Below are 25,438 nucleotides of genomic sequence, written 5' to 3'. Positions count from 1 at the left end.
TTTTTAATGCAGTATATGGCAGTTGGATACTCTCTCTTCCATTATTTACTCTTGTTTATATGTATTGCTGTTGAAGGTATTTTACTGGCCTCAAGTAGTTCTGAGGAGTTACAATTGACCCTGCACTGTCCTAGACTTTACACATTTTTAATACTATGATGATCTAAGATCTTGAATTGCCTCCATTCTTCGACTTCGCTATGGGTCACTGCCACCAGCAGTACTCTGTGTACTTTATACTGTTTTTGTGATGTATTTGCTTGGTTACTGTGACGTTGTTTAGTGTCCTACTATACTGCTAAATGGACCAGTATGATTGGTCCATTTAGCAGGAACATTCCAAGTTCTTAAGAAAATTTCATCATTTATATTACCTCCAGATTACCCTTTAGTTTAATGTAGTGTTGATGATACCATACTGCTGTCCAAGTTCTTAAGTCCATACACAAATATTCTCCATCATATTTACAAGATATTTATTTTGATTATATATTTATTTAGATATTGATTTAAACAGAGGACAGTATTACAGTAAGTCTTCCAATAAGTCACATCAAATTGCAACACTGTATAGCTGTGACACTGTTATATCAGTCAAATAAGTTGATTTTAGAGCTGATAAGACCACTACCTACTACTACATTAGCACATGCGCTAGCCACATTTTAATTATGTCTTTGTTCCATTATATTTGTTGCACACCACACTTTTAGCAAAGTATTATGGATCATAAGCTTTAATACACAAGTAGACTCATAGTATGTACCAGGGCAAACATCTGATCATGTGTGATGTAATGTACACGTAATGTGGTATACATATAAGCACTATACTACTTCAGAACCCTTTCCTATAAAAAGTACAATATGACTGCTTCCCCAGCCTTTGGAGTACGTTTCGTACTATGTATTCTCCACCTTTGGTCTTGTACCACATCTCCAAATCTCATTTGTGGGTTCTGTAATCTCTACAAGGGTTTTGTATAGCTAACCTTATTGCTATGAGGTAACTCTTTGTGGGCATGGCCAGCTGAAGTCTATTTCAGTTTCAGTGGCCTGTATAGTTTTGCAACATATTTGTAAATGGAAGAGTTGAGAAAACCATACACGTGGTGCATGTATGCACCCCCTTCAATTTTCCACAGTTTCATCATAATTATAGCAAGAAGTAGGGTAATAATATACACTGTACTGTAATTAAAGAGCTGTGAAATATTTACAAGCAATTTTTATGTGGAAATGTTACCTCTACATTTGCATCTACTTTTAATCACACTATACATATTACAAGCACAAAATTAGGTGAAGTCCACAACCAGGTCAACTCTAGCAACAAAACTCAACAAGATACATAATTAATTACATATGCAATTAATTTTATGGAAGAAAAAAATTCCATGACTGTCTCTAAAACAAACAAATAAATGGCTCATCATTTTTATAGTTGTCCACTCTACTCATATACTGTGGACATTTCAGCTGCTGCTACAGTGTGGGTATGTGGTACGTAGCACTGCTGCAGGTAGGATCCATCTGCATTTGCTTAGAGCAAATCATCAGATTTGATTTTGAGGAGTTGTAGCGGTCATCACACTGTGAATATCTCTCAGACATTATCTACAAATATATTTGTCTTTGTACTTTAATTCATATACCATGCAGACAGCTGCTACTGACATGACCACTATCAAACTACTCTTTTTTTTGGCAATACACCATTTAGCTGTTCTGCTCAAGATTCCATTAAATGCAATAGCTATCATTTGTCTAATCAGGATAATTTTTATCACGCTGTAAGTTGTTCCCTAACATTTGAAGATCTTGTATTAGCTAGAGCTGTTGAAAGTACATGTGATTTACAATATCACACATGTGATCAATCATGCTGCCTTAGTGGAGTCATGTTTTAAAAACTTCATGATCAGACAATCAGTAAGTGTTGATACAATCTATTCCTAGCTGTAGAACGAACTTGTAGGAATATTTTGGCTGATTTTGGCAATTTACAGTGTGTTGTTTATGTAACATTCCTTAAATAAATTCTCCACATAACTGTACTGTATTTGCCCAATTAAGTGCATAACTGTACTGTATAGGTATGCAGTTGATTAGTACTGTATGGACAATATGATACATGGCATCGCTTTGATCCTCCCACGCAAAGTACAATATAGCTAAATATGCCCCTGGTTACAAAACAAAGCATTTTAGATGACTGGACTTATAATATTGCATAATTAAATTTTAGTTTTTACAAGTAATTTCAATCCATTGAACTTATTACCATTTATCCATTTGTATGTAGAACTGCCAAAAGTGGAGCCACAGCAACTGAAGATATACAGTTAGAAGTTACAGCTTGGGATTGTTTTAAGTAAACCATACTATGTGTAATACATGGGATATATTGATTTAAGTCAAATGCTTTATACTTAAAAGGCACCCTATATATTAGATAGTACCTATGATTATGTGGGAGCATTTTAAGTCAAATACTAGATTTATATTTACTGAATTATATGTGTATTTAGACTTGATTTACAAACAATATTTCTAATTAGGACTGTGATAATGAAAAAAACCTTTACATCTCAATAACAAATACTGTCATAGAGTACTTTTATACTCAGTGGTTTTGTGTAATTTTAAGTAGGGCTAAAACGAATACACCGAATATTCGAATTCATATTCGATTTGAATTTGTTCGAAACAATTTTGCAATTCGAAACATCGAAGCTAAGGATGGCAGACACTAGTAATGAGGAATCTTTATCAGTCTCTACAAATGCTCTGTGAATCGAGTAGTTTGCATGGAAAAATGAGTACCAGCAATGAAATGCCTTTTCGCTCACTACAAACAAATAGAAAGCCTCTCTGCAATTCCATAAAACACTAAGTTATGAGAAGCCATACGACTGTGCGTGTCAGTGTTGCTATTAATGTTAAAATATTCTTACCCAGAACAGTAGCTGTTACACTTTAAGATAAGAACTGCACCACGGGAAAACTATAAATTGATAATCTGTGTATAACAGCCATCTTGGTAACTAATCAAAACATGGAATAATCCGGACAAGGGAGCACGTATTAAAACATTTGTGGTGCTTAATCATCTGAGTTGTGTAAAAGAGGCCACACCACCATAGGTAACCAGATATAGTTGTGCTATACAGCAAAAGTTACATCACTTCTGTTCTCTCATACTAAAAATCATTAGAACAATGCATCATGCAGTAGCTACTGTAGTTTCACTTTCACAGAATATGCAATAATCATATCAGTATAATCAGTATAATCAGTATCAGCTCTTTTAGGTACAGATTAATTGGATTTCAGTACAACTGAAAAATCCTTATTGGTACACCTCTAGTATAGCTAGCTACTGTACATCAGACACTTCTACTTCATTTCAAAAGCCATGCACCTAGCTACTGGAGTTATTAAGATATCAAATTTTTATGATGTTTGGAATACTAATAATAAGAATAACACATAACTATACACTGTATTTCAGTATTATACTGTAAATAGAATATTCGATTATTCGTTCTTGATTAAAAACATTCGTTCTCTTTCATTTAGAATATTCATTTTGGCCCTAATTTTAAGGCTCCGCCTTGCTTTCTATACTCACACCTTCAGTGGTACTAGTTATTCTGAGCTTTTCATGTAGACACAGCGGTAACTAATGTAATTATATAGGTTGATTGCAGGGAAGATCTCAGGACCCTGAAAGTGCTCATCATCATCACATTGAAACCCAAGTTGTGTCTTTTGACAAGCCCTCCAGTTACAGTGGAACCTTTCTTATCCAGGCGGTCAGGTACCTACCACTATCTGTATCTCAAAGATTGTAACTAAGAAACGCATTTTGATATGCTGAAGTAATTGACTTTAAAATACAGGTAATGCCATTAGCTAGTGCTGTGCAGTCAGTGGGCAAAGTAGTAAGTAACTACAATGCATTCTGGCAGGGCTGCCCAGAGAAATTAAGGGGCCCAGGGTTAAGAATTAAAGTGGGGCCCTGCAAGGGCAAGAATGGCTCCACTCTGAATCACAGCTTTAGCTTAGCTGTAAGATGAAGACAAAAAAAAAGAAAAAGAAAAGGTCATTGCATGCTGACAATGACAATAGCTGCCCCTCACCAACTATAACTCCTTGTTTATAAGCTTACTACATGCTCCTCTGAAACAGTGACTGCTCTATTAGAGTATATCAATCTTTCATTCAAGGAGCCTTCATGGGGCTCCTTTCAGGCTGGGGCCTAAGGCAAAATGCTCCAGTTCCCCCCCCCCCCTCCCCCCCCAAGTGGGCAGTCCTGCATTCTAGTCCCTCCCCTGAGCTGTAAAAAAATGTATCGTCACCTAGCAACCAAGTTGTAGTTATTATTAGTAAAATAAACAAGCTACTTAGTTAACACATAAACAGCAACTTGGCTTTCATCTAACCCAAACTTCATTATTATCAAACCACATAACTATGGAGGTGCCCAGAAAATAGAGGTCTGGAAAAGGGAGATTCTGCACAATGCTTAAACTTAAGTATAATAAAGCAAGTTTCATGCTTTTGCATCATACCACTATACTATTTGGTCCTATTACCCTCCCTCTATGATAAACTCTGATATATAACCTCATTAATGTGTAAATATACAAGGTGGCCTTATTACCAAGCTTTTATGATTACCAATAGTTACTACAATAGCAATTCATCATTGGCTGTGGAGGCAAGATGTACATTAAAATCAGTATTATGGTTATGTAAGGCATTCCACAGTATGTTGTTGTTGGAATAAAATCTACAGCCACAGGTGATCCCTAAGTGAAATTTTACTGCACACAACACCCAAGCATTGCCATGTGTTGTCCATTGGAAATAACTGATATAACCATAACAGATTATGTATATACTCTTGATCATTCTATCACATGTGTAATTGTTTCTACCACAAAAGTGTTACGTACGTCAGTTACCAGTCAACAAATCTAACATCTTCATCATTTTCAAAGATGTATATTGTTTCCTTGTCAAATGGGAAGTACGCTCCATACTTTCCTGTTAGCTCATCATAAGTGTTTATGATGCCTTTGAACCACTTTATCTTGTCAACTATGAATTTCATCACCAACTTCCTTCCTAACATAGATTGTTTTGGAGCCTTATACAATGAAGTTGAATCTGACATCCTACAGTAGTACATCTTTATACTGCAAGTATAGAATGCTTGTACAGTACTTTTGCTTTTTGGTTGCAGTTGTGACAGCAGAACTATCATTTACTGCAACTTCTTCATCCATGATGCAATCTTCATGATCACCAAACAGTGAGTTTGAGACAGTAGTTAAAACATGCTTCCTATGATAGCAACATTTTGATGTCAATGAACATTGTGCACTGGCATATATACCTTTGCTGCTTAGTTGCCACAAATGAGCTATCTTCCATGGTTAATCCTGAAGCAAAACTGGTTCCAGAGTCATGTGTCCTGTACAATGTAGATATACATATCAAAATATACCAATTAATTATGTATAACATTTCATTTGTTCAATACATTTGTAAGCAAAACACATTGTTCAAGTACAATATTTCCTAACAATTTACAGATTTAAATTTTCTGACAGGTGGAATAAACAATGCCTAACCTTTAGCTCTCTTTGTAATAGTCAGTTTCTATGTTATATACGTCATTCTAACACACCTCTTATTCAACATTTATACCTTGAAGACACTAGTATGTGGTGACTTGACTGGTTTAGACAATGGTGCACTAATAGTAAGTTAGAATAGACAACTCCAATCATAAACACGAGAATTTCACGGTGAGCATGAGGTAACAGAAAGCCACAGAAGTTTGTAAAGTTGATAGCTAAACAGCGTATAGTTTGAGGCTCCAGCAATGCATGAGAATGGAGGCTAAAGTGAGTAGCATGATTGTCTAGGCTTACACAGAGCGATATGGTGAAGACCACAAACTTAGCCAGTTGCCTGCTATGAAACCAGCAAGTAACACCACGGTTTTAACTATGGGCAGTCACATAGAAATTAAAGAGTGAACCAGCTACCACTGCAATGGTTTACACATAAAAGCATACCTGAGTTCAATTTTATTTTGTTACAATCAGCTTGCAATTGCTCTTGGTGTTTATTTACATGTTAAATACTAATCGTCCACAAGAGTTAGCGCTAACTGCATTACTGTAGGTTGAATTGTGGTTGTCAACAGCTGTCCTAGGTCTCTTCATGAATAAGAGACCTACACACATCAAAGTAAACTTTAATTCTATGTAATTAATACCATGAAGGATCATGAGGTGCAATAGTACTGTATATATTAGGGATCATAGTGTTTTATATAAACCTTTGATGAAGAATACTAATTGGAAACCAGCCTCATAATACTATCTAATCCAAAACAGCCAAGCTGTAAAAAAAGTGTGCGGCCCTCAGAAAGGCTATGGTGAAAAAATATGTGAAATCCAAGGTGGCGGCCAAGAAATGGCTGTGATGGTAGGTTAATGGTAAAAATTTTAATAATGACAATTCAAGTAAATTTTGTGAAACGGCACAAAAATTCACCTGAATTGTCGTTATTAAAATTTTTACCATTAACCTACCATCACAGCTATTTCTTGGCCACCACCTTGGATTTCACATCTTTTTTCACCATAGCCTTTCTGAGGGCCGCACACTTTTTTTACAGCTTGGCTGTTTTGGATTAGATTTCATTTCTTTTTGTATTTGTATACCCCAAAGCTGGCCTATGGCCAGCTTTGGGACTTTTTTAACCTATGATTTTTTTCTTTACTACAGGAAGAAGAAAAGATGAAGTAGATGTACTTTAAATATTTTATTAGTAAATGTACAAATTATATATATAATACATATGTGACCGGATTTGCGAAAAGGGGCCTTCCACACACATCCAATTTGCCAACTTTGACAATTGATAACTTCAGATTGGAAAGAGCTATTGCCTTGAAATTTGGGCAGTGGTGATTTCTTTGCAGCTGAACTCTCTACAAGGTAATTTCTTCTAGCTGATCTCTCTACAGGGAGATTTGTTTGTAGCTGAACTATCTACAAGGTAACTTCTTCTAGCTGATCTCTCTACAGGGTGATTTGTTCGTAGCTGAATTCTGTACAGGTGATTTGTTTGCAGCTGAGCTCTTTACAAAATGGTTTCTTTGTAGCTGAACTCTCTACAAAGTAACTTCTTCTAACTGATCTTTCTACAGGGTGATTTGTTTGTAGCTGAACTATCTACAAGGTAATTTCTTCTAGCTGATCTCTCTACAGGGTGATTTGTTTGTAGCTGAATTCTGTACAGGTGATTTGTTTGCAGCTGAGCTCTTTACAGAATGGTTTCGTAGCTGAACTCTCTAAAAGGTAACTTCTTCTAACTGATCTTTTTACAGGGCAATTTGTTTGTGGCTGAATTTTCTACATGGTGATTTCTTTGGAGCTGAACTCTCTACTTGGTGGTTTCTTTGTAGCTGAACTCTCTACAAGTTAACTTCTTCTAGTTGATCTCTCTACAGGATGATTTGCTTGTAGCTGAACTATCTACAAGATAACTTCTTCTAGCTGATCTCTCTACATGGTGATTTGTTTGTAGCTGAATTCTGTATAGGTGATTTTTTTGCAGCTGAGCTCTTTAAATAATGGTTTCTTTGTGGCTGAACTCTCTCAAGGTAACTTCTTCTAGCTGATGTCTTTACAGGGTCACTAGTTTGTAGCTGAATTCTCTACATGGTGGTTTCTTTGTAACTGAACTCTCTACAAGGTAACTTTTTCTAGCTCATCTTTCTACAGGGTGATTTATTTGTAGCTGAATTCTGTACAGGTGATTTGTTTGCAGCTGAGCTTTTTACAGAATTGTTTCTTTGTAGCTGAACTCTCTACAAGGTAACTTCTTCTAGCTGATGTCTCTACAAGGTCACTAGTTTGTAGCTGAGTTCTCTACATGGTGGTTTCTTTGTAACTGAACTCTCTACAAGGTGACCTCTTCTAGTTGATCTTTCTACAGGGTGATTTGTTTGAAGCTGAACTCTGTACAAGGTAACTTCTTCTAGCTGATCTCTCTACAGGGAGATTTGTTTGTAGCTGAACTCTCTACATGATGGTTTCTTTGTAGCTGAACTCTCTACAAGGTAACTTCTTCTAGCTAATCTCTCTACAGGGAGATTTGTTTGTCTACATGATGGTTTCTTTGTAGCTGAACTCTCTGCAAGGTAACATCTTATATTGATCTCTCCACAGGGCGATTTGTTTGTAGCTGAACTCTCTACATGGTGGTTTCTTTGTAGCTGAACTCTACAAGGTGATTTTTTCTAGCTGAACTATCTCTTTCCATAGTTGCATGAACTCCCTACAAGGTAACTTCTTCTAGCTGATCTCTCTACAGGGTGACTTGTATGTAGGTGATCTCTATACAGGTTTCTTATTTCTAGCTGATCTCTTGAATTCTCTTCAGGGTGACTGCTCTAGTAGGATGACTGCTCTATTAGAGTATCTCGATCTCCAACTTGCTGCACCAAGTTGGATTTCGTGTTATAACTCCGTGGCTTTAAGTCTGATTCTTCTACACCATTGATGAGCCTTTCTAAGATGATTACTCCATATGTACAACGATTTTCAAAGCATTACCCCAAGCGGTTTATCTGGTAGGCGTGGCAAGCAGTCGTTTTTTTTATTAGCTAATCTCGATTGCGTAATTGTTACACATTGTTAGTTTTTTCGTTGTATCTTCCTGTTTTTTAGCTCGATTTCTTTCAAACCACAAAAGGTTTGAGGTTCAATAGTTAACCTATTCACCCACCGATTTTCAGCTTCTTCCCATACGCGGTTTACCCTGTAGGCGTGACAACATATTGGTGTTATTTTTCGTGAATAATCGCTCATAACTCTTTGCCTGTTTATCGTATTCCAGCCAAAGTTGGTACTGAGATGCGCCTTTATATCCTCCTGTGTGCCAAATTTCAAGGCAATCGGATATGGCGTTCGAGTTTTATAGCAGTTTTTGTAAGTGTGCGACAAGAAAAATAAAAATAAGAAGAAAAAAAAACACGAAGAAACTGAGCCAATTTTTGAAGTCGCATATCTCGGGAACGCGCTAAGCGATTTCGCTCAAATTTGGAATGTGGAGTGCTGAAGTTGGAGGGCATGTCTACAGCAAAAATTGTCTAGTTTCATCAAGGAAGCACAGAGTTACGGAGGTGCGAAAATTGCGTTTTCTTTCTTCCTGACAATATACTCACGGGTGTTACGCGCCGGCTTCTTGGGCCGCACGACACACTACCGTGTGTCTTGATGCATAATGTAATCTGTACCTTTGCTGTTTGCTTGTAATTATAACATCTGAAAGACTATCCTCATTGCACAATGTTTTATTACCGGATCCACAGTCATATGTCCTGAATAATACCATTGTGTATATACATAAGCATTTAGAACGTTATCTTGCCCAGGCTGTTTACTGGTTGTGTAACACATGGGAACACTTCTTTAAATCAATCCCATGTGTAACACATGGGATTTTTGTAGTTTGAAGTCAACATCTGCATGACCTTGCATATCGCTGTGGTGGTTGGTCTGTAAGCTATACTGCCAGCTGATTGTTGTAAATATGTGATGAACTATTTACACTGTTAGTTCTTGTAGGTTCAGCAGTCTGATGTCACGTGATACTCGGCTACGACAATCATCGGTGGATGTATGCCCTACAAGTTTAATAGAATAGCATAGCTATTATACTAATAGCTAGTAAATGTTAGCATACATGAAAGCAGCGTCTGTTTACACTATAACATAGGTAGCTGTAGGCCTTGTGTACATACACATTTCATTTTTCTTTGATAATGTCTCACATGAAAGTGAGCATGTTTCTTTGACTGCAATACAAATTCGTTTGCAGGATCATTGTTGCCCCCTTTGAAAAAGGCAGAATAATAAAATATACACTTAGACTAGGCCATCATTATTATTTACCTTGTTTCCCATTACTACCCGCATCAATTTTTAAGTAGTCACACCAAATTTTGATAAGAAATTATTTCTAGATACATTTGTAGCTAACTAGTCATTTGTAAATAGCTAATTGTACATGATATTATGTTCCCCTTTGTAATCCCACCCTCTGTAATTTTCCCCCCTGGGCATAATCAGTAAACACTGCCTGCCCAGTAATAATAATAATAAATAAATATTTGATTAGCATGTTTCATGATAGAAGGAGGCACAGAGTGACCAAGTTAAGGTAAATGCATTAGCTGCGCATATAAACATAGTACAACCCAACAACTGAATGTGTTACTGTATAATACTCTCAATAGCAGCTTGACGTATTATATTGAAATACGTCAAGCGATTAGCCAATAGAATTAGTATTACACTTGTTTGTCAAGGTCCCTTGACAAAAATCTATAATACTAATTTGATTGGCTAAAAATAGTGTGGTGCATTTATATTAGAAGTAAATGTCAGACTTGACAATTATTGTTACCATAGTGATACATGCCCAAGTCATAACAACAATATGGTTGCTTAGCAACGGTTGCTAGGTTACCACTGCTAAGGTAAAAGTCGTTGTGAGACCATAGCAATGGTTGCTAAGCGTGATTGGTCTTTTGCGGTGGTTATTTTTTGAATTTATGTTGCCTAGTAACAGTTGCTATGGTTGTCGGATTAACTTGCAATAGCATGGATGGCTGTGGTATTCAGGAGTAATAGTTCTCACATTGTAAACAGGAAGGAAATAGTGCTTGGCTTCGCCTCGCACTATTTTACTCCTTCCTGTTTACAATGTTCGCACCATTCATCCCAAATACCACAGCCATCCATCCTATTACATATACGAATACGTGTCCTTGTAGCATCTGCTCCAAACACTCAACTTTGATACACTTTAATAGCAGCTAATTGTAATTATTAAGTACTTATTGTTAATGTGTTGGCTATGGGGTCTCGTACTTGCCAGATTCAGAGATACCAACCTCTCAACAATTTTAGGAGTGAGACCTCAAACACTACCTGCAATGTCGACTAGACTCAAATGCAGTTCTAGGATTTTTGGTAGTGAAGACCAAAATCTATCACTGCCCGCAGTCCCTCCATTTTTGTTCAACAGGATGCATGTAGTGCACAGTCCTGGCAACTTTCAAGATCGAGATACTCTAATAGAGCAGTCAGAGAATAACAAGTCGGGATATAATTAATAATCACCTCCCACCCTTATAAGTTTTTGTTCTATTGAAACAAGCAATCTAATAAGCAGTGGCCATTAAGCAGTGGCTATTGATACCAATCGTCAGTGTCAATAAGCGCCATGCATCAAATGCTATTGACACCGATTGTCAACTTTTTGTTGTACTGACTTTTTATGCTATGTCAAATCCCCGCATTGTAGCTAACTGTGAGGTTTTCATTCTTTTCACAACCATTCATAACCCTTACATAATATTAAGCTCAAAAGCATCCAGACGCATCTAGTAGTTGCCACGTGTAGTCACCGGCTTGTGACAGAAGGTCCCATGCCACCGGTAGACTCCATCCCCTAAGTAACAACTTAATCCAAAGGGAGTCGACATTTTCATTGCCAACCCTAACATTTATAAGATAGAAAAGAAGGGAAGCAAGGGAGCTAGCAGCGGTAGCACACTGGGTTGTCACATTGGTGGTCCCGGGTTCGAACCAGGATCAGGATTGTACTAATAAGTTAATTTAAAAAGGATCAGGATTGTACTATTATTTTGTTTTCCTTTTGGTTATCTTTTTGTCTAAGTTTATAGGGATATGAAATAGGGTGAAAAGAGTGATACCCCCGGGGCCAACGGTGGGAATTTGACACGATAGCTTTGCCCTACCATGCAGGGCATTTGACATTTGGCGGTGTCAAATCCCCACCATAGCCCCATACATGCCACTGAGAAGGGGCAGTGGGGAAATACATTGATAGGTGCATACTACAGTGACACTTCCTCGCGAAAGGGGCTGATTAATTAGCGGCCGGGCCTGGTTTGTGGGTGTGTCTCTCGAAGCGAAACATAGGCATTGGGCTTATATGAGCATACTGCGGTTAGAGAGGTTGAGAGAGTCTACTTTTTGCCATTGGTGTTTACAGCAACTGGTGGCATGGGGCCCACTGCTACAACAGTTTATAGGAAGCTTGCTTCAATCATAGATAATATATACAGTGGCGGATCCAGGATGGGGCATTTGGGGCAAATGCCCCCCCCCCCCCTTCAAGAAATTGCATACAAGATCGAGATACTCTAATAGAGCAGTCAATTACTCTAATAAAGCAGTCATAATGTTCATGAGGCAGTGTAGCTTACCTATGAAGCTACAAATAGAATTTTATTTTACATAACAGACGTGATATAGTTGGTAAGGATAACTAGCTATTATTGTTGTGACCTTTTTTTTTTTTTTTTTTTTTTGGTCTTCAACTGGTTTTCAGCAAGTTTTTTTTGGTCTTCAACTGTTTTTCAGAAAGGTGCCCCCCCTCTTTCGAAACTCTGGATCCGCCCCTGATATACCTTACCCGGGATTGGAAACCGGACACACTTCAATACAAAAATCGCGAGCCGTCAGCATTGTAATAATTAACACTTTCGCTTTGATATGTAAGGTTTCACCTCGCCGACGGAAGAAAGGAAAGAACGGGTAGATAAGCTACTAGTTGTGAACATGAAGAGGATTTACCGTGGTGGTAAGAACAATACTGTTGTATTACTTGCATACAATCGTCAACTGAAATTTTGAACAAATAGCGTTTGACGCGGTTTATGCAAAAAATGGCTTTTTAGTCGTACCCTCGACTTTTGGGGTTCGTAGAGCAGTGTGGGAGCGATATTTTTCGATGTAAACTACACTGTTTGAAAGCTGAGACATTAGCGGACCAAATCATGCAACTTAAAACCCTTAGTTTTACCGTTTATGCCATCAAATTGCAGCGCAACTGCGAAACAAGCAATTTTGAGGTAATAAGTTTTGAGGCCTACAGGTCATTTTCTAAAGGCTACTAACTTTCTTTCTTAAGTATTTCCTGTAATTCATATGTATACAAACAAAATAAGATAGTTTTAAGGCTGCTGACTTGTACTGATGTAGGCGAAATCCTTGAATCTTCAAGTGAATGCAAGTATTTCCTTTTCAGAACTGTTGCTTTATTATTATGCATATAGCTATAGTTTGCACTGGATTTTTTTACAGATGAATGATAGGAGAGGTCACAGAAAGCTTAGACTTCATAGTAACAAACTCTGGCAGCCTAAACCTAAGAGGCTACCAGTTTCAATTCCTTTGAGAGATGTGTCAGTGCTGAAGGTGTCTCTGCCACTGTCATTTCAAGTGTCTCTGCCTTTGTGTTCATTTGTTGATGCACCAGTCAGGTGTTTGGATATTTTGCACAGTAGACTGAAACAGTGTAATGGCATTCCTTCAGGTATAGTGACACAGTGTGTGCAGATGCTTAGCTAAATCGTTCCTTTTTCAGGGTGGATTGATACAATCCAAAATGCAGAATTAAGAATATTCCAACTGGGTTATTTTGAGTCTGGCACTTAGGGATGAGCCTATTTTGCTTTTTTTTCCACCTATTTTTCTTTCCAGCAATTCTTTTATTTTTTACCTATTTTGCTCAATATTTTGCTCTAAATTTTTCTATTTTGCTGAGCATCAGTAAAAATTAATTGCAGTATCTCTAGCTTACAAGTATGTGTGACTGCTCTATTAGAATATTTCGTAAGTAGTGACTGCTCTATTAGAGTATCTCGATCTTTAGTCACCATTTCCTATGAGCATATGTTGTCCTAATACTATGCGTGACTGTTCTATTAGAGTATCTCGATCTTTATCATACAAAATGTGCCAAGTTGCCATTCCTTGGTGCCCATTTTTCCAATTTTTCACCTATTTTTCCAGCATTTTGCTCTTTGCTTTTACCAACGTAGTTTTCGAGAAATTTTGCCGGCAAAATCGGCGCATCCCTACTGGCACTGAGGTTTTAAGATCGTTAGCCATTAAAGAAGACTTCTCATGGATTGTGAATTATAAAAGAGAAACTCTGAAGCCCTCATCTGCTCTTTTGAAAGACATTCCGACATCTCTTAATTCAGGTATTGGTTGGATTGCTGTACGATATTAAACATGCAATGGAAATTTTATGTTTCCTGTAGTTTCACATGTATCAAACTTTATCAACATTCTACATACAAGCAAGGTTTGCGAAGGCAACTGTGATGATGCATTCTTGAAGCTCCCAAACATTCAGAATGGCGAACTCAAAGACAATTCAAGTAATCTGTCCTTTCTGCATACATTTAACTGTATGTAAAGTCAATAGAGCATGACAAGTTTTATGTGTGCATACCTTTGTTGTGTTCACGATACTTTGATGTGAATAACTTTTGTAGGAACCAGCACTGTGGCAGCACTGGACACCGCAAGGACTGGTAACTTATCCATCTATCATGTTGAGTGTGATAATATTGATGAACAGTACAGAAGAGTCCAGGCTGTGCATATGTTGTAAGAAATACAAGAAAACACTATCAGCTATGCTGTCACGTCGCCGAAAAGATCAGAAGACTCATCCCAGCAGTCATACAACTTATGCGAATTTGAGTGCGTCTGAAAAAGATGAGCGCTTGAGAAATCTACACCAGGAGAGCAAAAAAGCAAAGCTTCGTGTTTGTCGATTACAAGAGAAGATTTCAACTGCAGCTACCCAAGACGGTGTAACCTTAAATGTTGATCTGCATGATGATATGAAGGCTATGATGGATGCAACCACAAAGCAAGTACATTCTATGTATCCAGAAGGATCTTTTCAACGCCTTTTTTGGGACCAACAGCAAACAGCATGCTCTATAAAGGACTCTCGGTCAATGAAGTGGCACCCACTAGTCATTAAGTGGAGCTTGTATCTCAGACATTTATCTGGAAAATCATATGAACTACTGCGGAAAACAGGGTGCATCAAACTGCCTTCACAAAGAACACTGCGTGATTACACCCACTATACATCAACTACCATCGGCTTCTCTGCAGAAACAGATCGAGAGCTTTACGACATTGCTTTTTTGAGTAACGAGCTTAACAGATATGTCTTCTTAGTCATGGATGAAGTTCATATCAAGACTGACCTTGTATATGATAAACACCAGGGTTCTTTAATCAGCTTTGTCAATCTAGGCAACACTAACAATAGACTGCTTGAATTTGAGAATGCTTTAAGTGAGACACAACATGAACAACAACTCGCAAGTTCAATGTTGGTGCTAATGGTGAGAGGCATTTTTCAGAAGTTGAACTACCCATATGCGCAGTTTGCTTGTAACAACCTCAGTGGAGAGTTGATGTTTGACCCTGTGTGGGAGGCAATATCAAGGCTTGAGAAAATGGGCTTCCATGTTTTAGGAATTACGTGTGATGGTGCATCACCAAATCATCGATTGTGGAAACTCCACAATGCCAAAGATGAAATGGTCTACAAAGTACCCAACCCTTTTGCACGAGAGGGATCACGTGACTTGCATTTCATATCTGATCCTCCTCATTTGCTAAAAACAATTAGAAATAGCTGGAACAGTAACAAACGAAAATTATGGGTAAGTTGATAGCTATAGCTGCAATGAGAGTACGTTATTTTTCCTTTTACATTTAGTGCAATGGTAAAGAAATATCATGGGGGAACTTAGAACAACTTTACCTTGATGATACAGGAGGACCACAAGCAGTACCCCAACAAGGAGGAGTTATTAGACAAGTGAAAAAGCTGAGGTACGAGCATGTTTATTTAACGACGTTTTCGAAGATGAGAGTGGATTTAGCTGCACAAGTAAGTTCACAAGAATGTGATTAGCATGCTGTATAATGCATTATACATGTGTAGGCTCTTAGTGAGACAGTGGCTAAGTCGCTTGAAGAGAATTATGGTGAAGAAGTACAGGAAACAGTCAAGTTTGTTAAAATGATCGATAAGTTTTTTGATTGCTTCAACGTATCCAATGCTGTTACTGGATACCACAGCAGGAAATCATTCAAAGATCCCTACACTTCTAAAAAGGATTTTCGTTTGCAAGTATGTTATTGGTATTATTATAATGTATGCATTGGGGTGTGACATTGTTTGTAGACAGTAGACCATTTTAGAGAACTACTTAGTAGATGTTGTACTTTATTGTTTGCTTATGCACTGCAGTGGCTTGAAGAAGAATTTTTGCCTTACTTGGAGAACTGGGAGAAAAGTGTCTATGAAAGGGAAGGATTTTCTCCAAAACAAAAGGAAATGATGTTAATGCCTAGGGAAACTCGTCTTGGCATCACTGTCACAGGTATTGCATGCAGTAATAATATATTATTTTAATTATCAATTAATCTTTTTTAGTTAAATCATTTGTGGAACTGGTTAAATACATATTCACCATACCAGGAGTTAAAATCTTCTTGAGTGAGAGGCTTTGTCAAGATCCTCTTGAAAATTACTTTGGCTGCCAAAGGCAACGTGGAGGGAGACATGAAAACCCAAATGTCAATGATTTTTGTAAGAATAGTCAGGCACTGAAAGTAATCAATTCTGTTTGTGGAAGCATTTCAAAAGGAAATTGCCGTGGCAAGAAGCAGTCTATAGATATAGAGCAGGAGAGCAGGCCACTTAAGAAACGGTGCAAGGCTAAATGTAGGGACAAATCTTATTCTAAGCTTATAAAGCCACCAAGAGTGTTCAAAAGTAAATTGAAGTTACTGGCAGCCAAAAAGGTTAAAAAAAAGTCATTTGCTCCAAGAAAAGAATTGCTTACAGCTTCAAAATATTTGGATATTCCTGTACAGAAAGTTGTTACTGTTGATATGCCTGCCAGTTCAAGCGATAACCCTAACAGTAATGATGTGCCAGCACCAGTACTTAATGAAAAAGCAACATCAGATGTGACAGAAGCCTCCCATGAATCTTGCTCGAATGATCAGGTGAAAAGTCATAAGCATCAGCAAACTTCTGCAGAAGTAGACATTGTTGAAATGGATGAAAAGGATACACTTGCTGGCAGTCACGATAGAAATGATGTGACAGAAATGGACATATCATTTGAGCAGAAGGCCCATTCTACTGATGATGATATGATTAGTGAGGCACTAGGACCAGGACCTGCGGAGGAAGAACTATCAAGGTGTTGTACCATTACTTTAACACGTCATGACTTCTGGACTTTAAAAGATACCGGATGGTTAAATGACCAAGTAAGGCTATTCGTGGTGTAGTACTTATTTTTTATGTGTTGCCATTTTCTTTTGCTAGGTGATAAACTGCTACATGAAATTAGTAGCTGAGGCCAACACAGATGTCTACGTATACAGCACATTTTTCTATCCAAAGCTTGTACGTTTTGGTTCCCAGGCAGTGTGTCGGTGGACAAAGGAAACTGATTTATTTAGCAAGAGGTTGTTGTTGGTTCCAGTGCACCTTGGAGCACACTGGTGTTTAGCAAGCATAAGCACAGCTGACCTACAGATTGTTTATTATGACTCGCTGCATGAACCAAATCCAGCATGTTTGGAAGCATTAAAATCATATATTTTAGAGAAATCATCCAACTGTGCCTCTACCACGGAATGGAATTGCTCTACTTCGCAAGGTGTTCCACAACAGACGAATAATTCAGACTGTGGTGTGTTTGTATGCAGAATTGCTCAGTGCCTGGCTAACAAAACTTCTTTCAACTTTAGTCAATGTGATATGGCTAGCATTAGGCGACAAATGGTATTAGAATTACTTCTGCAAAAGCTGTTGCCTTAAATTCCATTTTTATTATCAATTAATTAATATTTTGCTTGTATCATTTACTGTGTTGTTGTTAGGCATGAGGCTATTATGCTCCAAAAATTGAGCATTATGCTTTTGAGCAGTGCTCAAAAAATCACCTATTATGCTTTTGAGAATTGCCCATTATTCCCAAAATTATGCCACCATAATTGGCTAATAATGCCAATTCATTGCTGTATCAGGCTATTTTCATTGATGGTTAAGCTTCAATAGTCTTGAATTCTTTAACTGGTTGCTGTATTAGAGTATTTAATTTCAATGTGACTGCTTTATTAAAGTAAATAATATTCAGTGACTGTTCTATTAGAGTTTCTGACTGCTCTATTAGAGTATCTCGATCTTTTTTAACGGAACTATGCAATCTGCAGATTTTCCTACTGTTAAAGCTTTATAATCACCTCAAAATGCTAGCATAATTCCTGATTCCCACACATACCTATTATGCCCGAAATTATGCCGGCATAATCGCCGCATCCCTAGTTGTTGTAATCACAAAATAAAGTTGTGTTATGCATAGCATTGCAAATGTTAATAATATAATATACTATAAGCTGCTATCATACAAGTCTCTACGTAAGCTTTTTGACCGCTGTGTACTCTTTTTTGCTGACTGCTTAAATTTCTCCATCCAAAAGCTCGCATATGAAAATCCACGGATAGTCACATAAAGTTGCACTATTTCCTTAAGAAGTGCACTATGTACCTCCTTCTCACCAATCTCGAAATCTGCAGTGGAAATCAGCCAATAAAATTCAACATCATCACTAGAGATAACATTTTCAACAATCTCCTCTTTTTTTCCAGCTGCTGGGTTGCTACCAAGTAACATTTTTAGGCATTCTCTCACTTCTTCTTCTATTGCAATAAACAATATAAATGTTGTTTCTTTAACATACCATAGCCCACCTCTATCTAGTGCTAATGTCCATTCTTCAGAACTGCCACATTCACTATGTTCTTCGGGTGTGTCCTTTGTTAAAGCCACCAGGCACAATACCATCTCTTCCTTAAGCTCATGTTTACTGCGTTCGATTTTCTTACGTAAATGTCTACAAACATAGCCGGCAGCATAACGAAGAGCATTGCCTTTGCGTTTTGTTACAGCTGGTGCTGGATCAACTTTGGTTTCAGCTGTACACCCTGTCACATGATCACCAATGTATCCCCTGAACAAAATATCAGTTAAATGCTGATACAGGATAGGTGTAGCAGCCACATTAGCGGAGTCCAAAAAATTTACCCAGTCCTCTCGAAATTTCTCTGAAGAGCGCAACAGAAAAAAGTTTCTCCAAAGTTTCTCACGATTGCGTGATTTCTTCTTACAAGAGCTCATTGCCTGTTTCAGGTCTTCTGACAATTTCAAAACAAATGTTGTAAAACAGTTATTGTTGGCAGCATCAAGACACCAGTCCAACAGAATCTGTGCCGCTTTTCTTACTTCAATTGCTTCTGAGGACATTATTTTAAATGAATCATCATTCAATACGCCTCTGAGTGCTTCCACAAAAGCATCTTTTGCTTTGGGACCTGCATTGAAAGAAAAAGACAGGTATGGTATAGCATAGTAAGGTATATATTATCTATGGGTACAACTAATGAATGGCTACATCAACATAACTTGCACACAAACAAGGCCAGGCCAGGCACATCAGTGATTGAATGTTTAAGCTGTAAAAATGCTCAAATTTTGCTACCAGCGCTGGTTGTTTATTGTTAACTATAATGACAACGAACCAGCATCGTCATTTCCATCGGATTCTCCGCTCTTCCGCTGTCACAGTGATATATGTTTCCCTGGGTAACGTGTTTCCCGCACACATATCCCTAGGGATCCGTGTTTCCCCGCACACATATCACTAGGGATCCGTGTTTCCCACCAAAAGCTGTCAGTGATATGTGTTTCCCGTAGCGATTTTTTAAATATTTCACCGCACACACATATCACTAGGGATTCGTGTTTCCCCGCACATATATCACCAGGGATCCGTGTTTCCCACTAAGATATAGCCATCGTGCAGTAACTCCAAGGTCCTATGGACAGTACGCGATCCAATCATTCAGTAGATATATTGCTATATCTAGCTAATAGACACCCATGCATATTGCATGTATTATTATAGCTATAGTTAGCTAACTAGCTATATATATAGCTACTATATAAGCTAATACTATATAAGCTAATACAATAATTATACTAGCTAGCTATACTAATAATCAGAACTATAGTCATTTAAAATAAACTTTGTTGCTCTTCTCTGGACCTGCTCAATAAGTGTGATGTCCTTGACAGGGGCGGATCTAGGATTTATAAAGGGGGGGGCTAACTCAAGGTACTAATCTCTTGGGTAGAGGTGTGCAAAGCACACTTCCCAGCAAAAGCATGCTGGAACTAGAGGGGCCTGGGGGCATGCCCCCCCCCCCCCCAGGAAATTTTGAAAAAATAGATGCTAAAATACTGCAATTTGGAGACATTCCCACATAAAATTCATAATATTTTCTGCCTGTAGATTATATATACTGCCTTTAGATTATAGGTATGGTTCTCTGAAGCATTTTGCTAATGGAAAAGTTTGGGTAGGTGCAGACAACCAAGTACATGATGCACCCCTCTCACAATTGCACAACACTGAATAGGTGCATGTTATAATAATAATGTTGAAAGTGGAAAATTTGGAAATTTGAACAATATAAGATTGAATCTGAGAGCATTTTCAATGGAAATTGTGCAGTTACCTGAATTAAGTATTGTCATACATATTAACTACACAAGTGGATGAATGAAGCCCTTTAAACAGACCAATACACTTCATTGTATGTATAGGTGTAGGCAGATTTTTTTGGAAAAATTTCATAACAGAACCAACTACATGTTTCCAGTGAATGTTCTATTAGAGTAGTTAGCTGACTGCTCTATTAGAGTATCTCGATCTTGTACACCTCCAATGCTGATCCAGGTCCTTGTTGCATAAACTTTAGCATAAATCCACTGATAATACCTTGGAAAGATGTTTATAAGGTGGTTTTATGAATATTTGTATTATTAGTGATCATATAATTATGCTAAGACAAAATTTCATTATAATTCTCAGCATATTGATCAAGTAAAGCCTAAATATGAAGGGGGGCTTCAGCCCCCCCCCCCCCTCTCTGGATCCGCCCCTGCTTAATATGGTTAGGTTTCCAAATCACTGAACCGTATATAACTTGCGATCTCACTAAGGAAATATACAAAGTTCTCTTGGCTGCCACTGTTTGATGCTTGCTAAAGCTGCGATGGAGCAGTCCTAGCATTCTTTAGATCTTAGGGATTATGTTTTTGTAGTGTTGATCCCAAGATAGGTCTGATGATATTATAATTCCGAGATTTTTATGTGAACTATTTGTTAAAACCTGTGTGTCAGCTATTTTGTAATTAGTGATGACTTTTACATTAATATAAGTGGACACTCTTTTTTGGATTAAAGGACATATTATATCTCGTACTCCACAAAGTTGCTGAGTCTAAATCATTTTGAAACAGTGAAATATCTCCAGGACTACAAACAGTATTATAAATCTTGGTGTCGTCAATGAATAGTAAAGTTTTACTGATGGTAACACAAGATGGTAAATCATTCATGTAAATAATGAGGAGTAGGGGTCCCAAAATACTCCCTTGGGGAACCCCAGATAGAACCGGCAAGGGGGTAGATATTGACTGACTGCATGCCAAAGCTGTAGCTACATTGATTAGTTATACATAGCTGCAATCACATGATTTACTCTATATAGCTAGAGATAGTATTTTATTGTATATACATGTATATACTTGTAGCTACTGTTTTATTAAACTGATGCTATAGCTACATAGCCAAATCACAGCACAGTTTAGCAGTTATAGTTGAATGCCAGTGAATGGCTTGATTTCCTCCATCACCATGTATAATTATAGTATTAGTTGTATAGGTATGGCTAGCTATGATTATTAAAAGTGCATGCGCGCCTAGCTATATGCTATAACACTACGTACGTTGCACATGACTTTATAAAGGGGAAACATATTACCTGGGGAAACACATATCACTGTGACTTGTAGGTCGCTAGCGAGTTAGTGATATGTGTGCGGGGAAACACGGATCCCTAGGGATATGTGTGCGGGAAACACGTTACCCGGGGAAACATATATCACTGTGACACCGCTTCGAGCTCTTCTTTCTAGCACGAGTTCTTTTACGAGTTCCAGCATTCGCCATTTTATAAAACACGGACTGAATTACGGAATTACGTTACACTAAACTCGCGATACTACAACGCTGAGTGAACTTGTTGATAGGTGTTGATTGCCTCCGTTTCCAATCCCGGGTAAGGTATATATTATCTATGCTTCAATGTTGGCTGAGAAGCGTCGCATTAACATATCAAAACATTTGTCAACTTTTACTATGTATTATAAAAATCCGGAACGTAAAAAAATACGCAAAAATTACACCGACTGCTAAATACGGCACCATAATTTCCGCATACGTTCATTTACGGAGATCTACTATGGCTCATCAGCTCGCTCATCAGAATCCTAATGGCGATTTAAGTGTAGTCTCGTCCTCGCAGACCCATTCGATAAGCACCACCCCGGAGAATGGGTCTGCGAGGGCGAAACTGCACTCAAATCGCCATTGATTAAGGATTCTGATGAGCCATAGTAGATCTCCGTAAATGAACGTATGAGGGGGCGCTTATAATCTCTAATCGATAAGCGCTACCCTGGAGAATGGGTCTGCGAGGACGAGACTAATTCGAGTGATACATATATAGGAGTTTGTGAAGTAACTAAGAGAAAAGGCAGGATAGAACCTTGTATCGCTAGATTATGTGTTCAGATACGTAATAATTTAGAAGAAAAAAACAGTTTTTTCATGTTTCGCAATGTAATTCCGTACAACAATTAGTGAGGCACTTACTTCGGGCGGATTCGTAATCAGCAAGTGTTGATACGTAGAATGATACCAAGTTTAGCAAATTTGGTTGAGGGTTACACATTGCTTTTTTGGGGTTTTCCCACCCGAGGAATTAAATTCTCCATAGGAAATTGTATAGGGGCGCGTATTATGTTGTAATCAACAGTAAATAACTGTTACTATGGTAGCAATAGAGGGTTATTTCGGGTGGAATAGTGTAGAGCAATTCAAGGGCTTTATTTTGTTGTATAACATCCTGTAGAGATTATGGGTGCTAATGGTTGATTTTTTTGTATTTAGTAGAAAATCCATGTATTTTGCATGGGGAAAGAAATAATGGCTGCCAACAAGGTTTTTCAATCAACTGGTTTGACTAAGCTATGAATACTAAAATGACATGGAGTTGATTTTAAGCTATTTTATTACATAATTCATAAGATATAATAGTAAAACTTGATGCAAGGGGGTGTCACTCCAATATACACAGTAGCTACTACGATCTGCGACCGTGGTCAAAGCTAAAGGTCAATGAACAAGACCGATTTTTCACGAACAACGGTCAAACTGTTTTCCCAGCACGGTCAAAGCTTCGCAAGTAAGTAGTGCACGAAAATATAGCTAAAATAAACGGAACCAGGTCCATGGTCAAGACAAAAATTCGATGAAAGTCAACGGTCAAAATCGAAAATAGATCTTTACCGGCTTTGACCGCGGTCGCAGATCGTAGTACAGTGCTTATTGGAGTGACACCCCCTTGTTGATGTTATGCAAAATTTTGTTTAGACTGCTTCGGTTTACAATTCCCAATAAAATGTTTTGATATGATTACAGCAAATGCTTATTCTGGCTGTGATGTAGGCTTTGTTTTTCGCTTTTAAGATCTTCAGTGATGTGTTTGAGGAGTCATCGCTCTTCGAATCATCGTCCCATAACATCGAATATTGATCTGGCCTACTCCAAGGGTCACTTGGAGTCTAGTGGCCTTGTTTGATTGCTGGTATAAGCTCTTTCCAGCTGTCCAGCACTTTAACACCTAGTGCTGGGGGTGGTGGCAAGGTAGCCCGGGTTAAAAAAAAACCATATTGAAGAAACTAATCTTACAACCGACGATAACATACCCCATGTTTTAGGAAGTAGACCTAGTCACAAAGAGTAGAACTAGTCTTCTGCGTGATAAATTCGAAGATATTGCTACTTCCTCGGTAACGATACGAAAATCCGGATGACTCCAATCCCGGATAGCCTCAGTAGACTATACGTATCTGTATAATTTATCTATGCTTCTTCCTAGTCTCGCAGGCCCCGCCGGCGAGACTAGCTTCTTGTGTGGTATACCAAGAGACAAGCTGCCAAGTTCTTTTCAGTTGGCCAAGGCGACTCAAGCACAGGTGAAATCTTTGTGGAAACGGTAGTTATCTCGATTCTCCTTAAGGTGTTTTACAAAATGGAGCACAGGTCTCCCACAGCTACATACTTTAAGTGGCAGCGACTCGGACTAATTTTGTTGTGCTTTGTCTTCGCTCCCTTTTGTGCAGGTTTGTATATAGCAACTAGTGGCAGTGTTCAAGAAGTATATTATTATGTTAAAATTCACACCAACCACAACTTGAAGCTGTCTCGTTAATTTTGATGGTTTCAGAGCTATAGCTATATAATTATTTAATAACATGGTAACCCTCCTGACCCCTTGTAATTATATTGTACACGCATGTAATTGTCAAATTATTATGTCATCATGATGCTGTAAAACTAGGTATAGCTCAACAAGCAGATTATAATGTCAACTATGAATCCATAATAGTAGCTATAAGCTATAATATATTTTCTTCCATCTTCTGACTCAAACCTTATTAAGCGAGCGGCTAGCTATTATGATATAGTAACTGTCCATGATTGTTCTGTATGAGTGAATATAGTACATGATAGACACATTGTAGTAAGAAGTATGATTTATGTTTTATGATCATCATTAGTACATATTAGCAAGCACGAGAGGTAAGTTGCATCATGTCTTCTGTAGTTTATATGGTAAGGTATGTGTTAGAAGGCAATGCTATAATTGCCACAGAAATTTTAACCAACCACTATCATAACTACATAGGATCAGTAATTGGTCTATTAACTTACTCACATAGGTTAAAATTTATATATGACTTACTACTCATGATGTGGCACAATGTACACTAAACCAGAGGCACATGTACATGTAAACAACTTATCACAACTATAATATATATATAGCTGTATGTAGGTTGTATCCTAATTTAATAATTACTATATAATTATGTAATTGTAAAAAAACTCCTCTTGTCCATGACACCTCAGTTATCTAATCACGGAAGTGTTATGGCATGGTTAGTAATTTGTTGTCATACAACATTTTGGTCAGACCAAAGCCTAAAATGGAGCCTGAATGGTTGAGGTGTGCTTGTTTGATAGTTTGTGTATTTTAATTTTTATTAATGTCAATTGGTTGCTAGGAGATTGTGAGTGTTGCAGCCTTATGAATTGACCATGAATGTACTTGTTGTAGCCTTATGAATTGACAATGAATGTACTTATTCAGAACAAAATGTCTTATATAATAAAAGATGCTAAAGTTATTCATCATGTCATTGAAATGCTTATACAGTATCAAAAAATGTCCTGTTTTGAGCAGAGTACTGTGTAAAGTGCTCACT

The 25,438-nt window shown here is 37.7% G+C and overlaps 3 protein-coding genes and 1 long non-coding RNA gene across 5 annotated transcripts in view; 2 read left to right on the top strand and 2 right to left on the bottom strand.

Annotated features, from left to right (window-relative positions):
- Positions 1 to 4,914: 4,914 nt before the first annotated feature.
- On the bottom strand, positions 4,915 to 24,102 carry LOC136256839 (uncharacterized). 2 transcript variants are annotated; one of them, XM_066049886.1, is made up of 4 exons: positions 23,876 to 24,102; positions 5,407 to 5,484; positions 5,235 to 5,354; positions 4,915 to 5,185 (listed from the first exon to the last, which is right to left on the bottom strand). In XM_066049886.1, the coding sequence occupies exons 1-4, from the start codon at positions 23,878 to 23,880 to the stop codon at positions 4,969 to 4,971; spliced, it is 420 nt and encodes a 139-aa protein (XP_065905958.1). In that variant the 5' UTR covers positions 23,881 to 24,102; the 3' UTR covers positions 4,915 to 4,968. The 2 variants fall into 2 exon arrangements, with proteins under 2 accessions (XP_065905958.1, XP_065905957.1); XM_066049885.1 differs by lacking the exon at positions 23,876 to 24,102 and adding an exon at positions 9,332 to 9,713.
- Positions 15,704 to 17,848, top strand: LOC136255886 (uncharacterized). The gene is made up of 5 exons (XM_066048787.1): positions 15,704 to 15,843; positions 15,898 to 16,086; positions 16,207 to 16,339; positions 16,393 to 17,240; positions 17,299 to 17,848. The coding sequence occupies exons 1-5, from the start codon at positions 15,820 to 15,822 to the stop codon at positions 17,794 to 17,796; spliced, it is 1,692 nt and encodes a 563-aa protein (XP_065904859.1). The 5' UTR covers positions 15,704 to 15,819; the 3' UTR covers positions 17,797 to 17,848.
- LOC136255887 (uncharacterized) lies at positions 18,299 to 19,239 on the bottom strand. The gene is made up of 2 exons (XR_010701178.1): positions 18,730 to 19,239; positions 18,299 to 18,678 (listed from the first exon to the last, which is right to left on the bottom strand). It is a non-coding gene; the product is annotated as an uncharacterized lncRNA (long non-coding RNA).
- Positions 24,032 to 25,438, top strand: part of LOC136256838 (uncharacterized) — a 173,569-nt gene continuing 172,162 nt past the window's right edge. Inside the window, exon 1 of the mRNA XM_066049883.1 lies at positions 24,032 to 24,292. The gene's annotated coding sequence lies outside the window, so the exon portion shown is untranslated. The remainder of the gene's footprint in view (positions 24,293 to 25,438) is intronic.

This window comes from Dysidea avara, chromosome 5 (assembly GCF_963678975.1).
Source record: "Dysidea avara chromosome 5, odDysAvar1.4, whole genome shotgun sequence".
NCBI lineage: Eukaryota > Metazoa > Porifera > Demospongiae > Dictyoceratida > Dysideidae > Dysidea > Dysidea avara.
The sequence above is the reverse complement of the archived record's forward strand: the minus strand, read 5'-3'. Positions and strand labels throughout refer to the sequence as shown.

What these genes read in the sequence shown, in the direction of transcription:
- LOC136256839 (XM_066049885.1), bottom strand. Translation starts at nt 9,429, where the DNA reads ATGGTATTATTCAGGACATATGACTGTGGATCCGGTAATAAAACATTG. An exon ending in ATTACAAGCAAACAGCAAAG is followed by an intron (nt 5,485 to 9,331) that starts GTACAGATTACA and finishes TACATTGTACAG; the next exon opens with GACACATGACTCTGGAACCA. An exon ending in ACTGCAACCAAAAAGCAAAA is followed by an intron (nt 5,186 to 5,234) that starts GTACTGTACAAG and finishes GTACTACTGTAG; the next exon opens with GATGTCAGATTCAACTTCAT.
- LOC136255886 (XM_066048787.1), top strand. Translation starts at nt 15,820, where the DNA reads ATGAGAGTGGATTTAGCTGCACAA. An exon ending in GAGTGGATTTAGCTGCACAA is followed by an intron (nt 15,844 to 15,897) that starts GTAAGTTCACAA and finishes ATACATGTGTAG; the next exon opens with GCTCTTAGTGAGACAGTGGC. An exon ending in CCGGATGGTTAAATGACCAA is followed by an intron (nt 17,241 to 17,298) that starts GTAAGGCTATTC and finishes TTCTTTTGCTAG; the next exon opens with GTGATAAACTGCTACATGAA.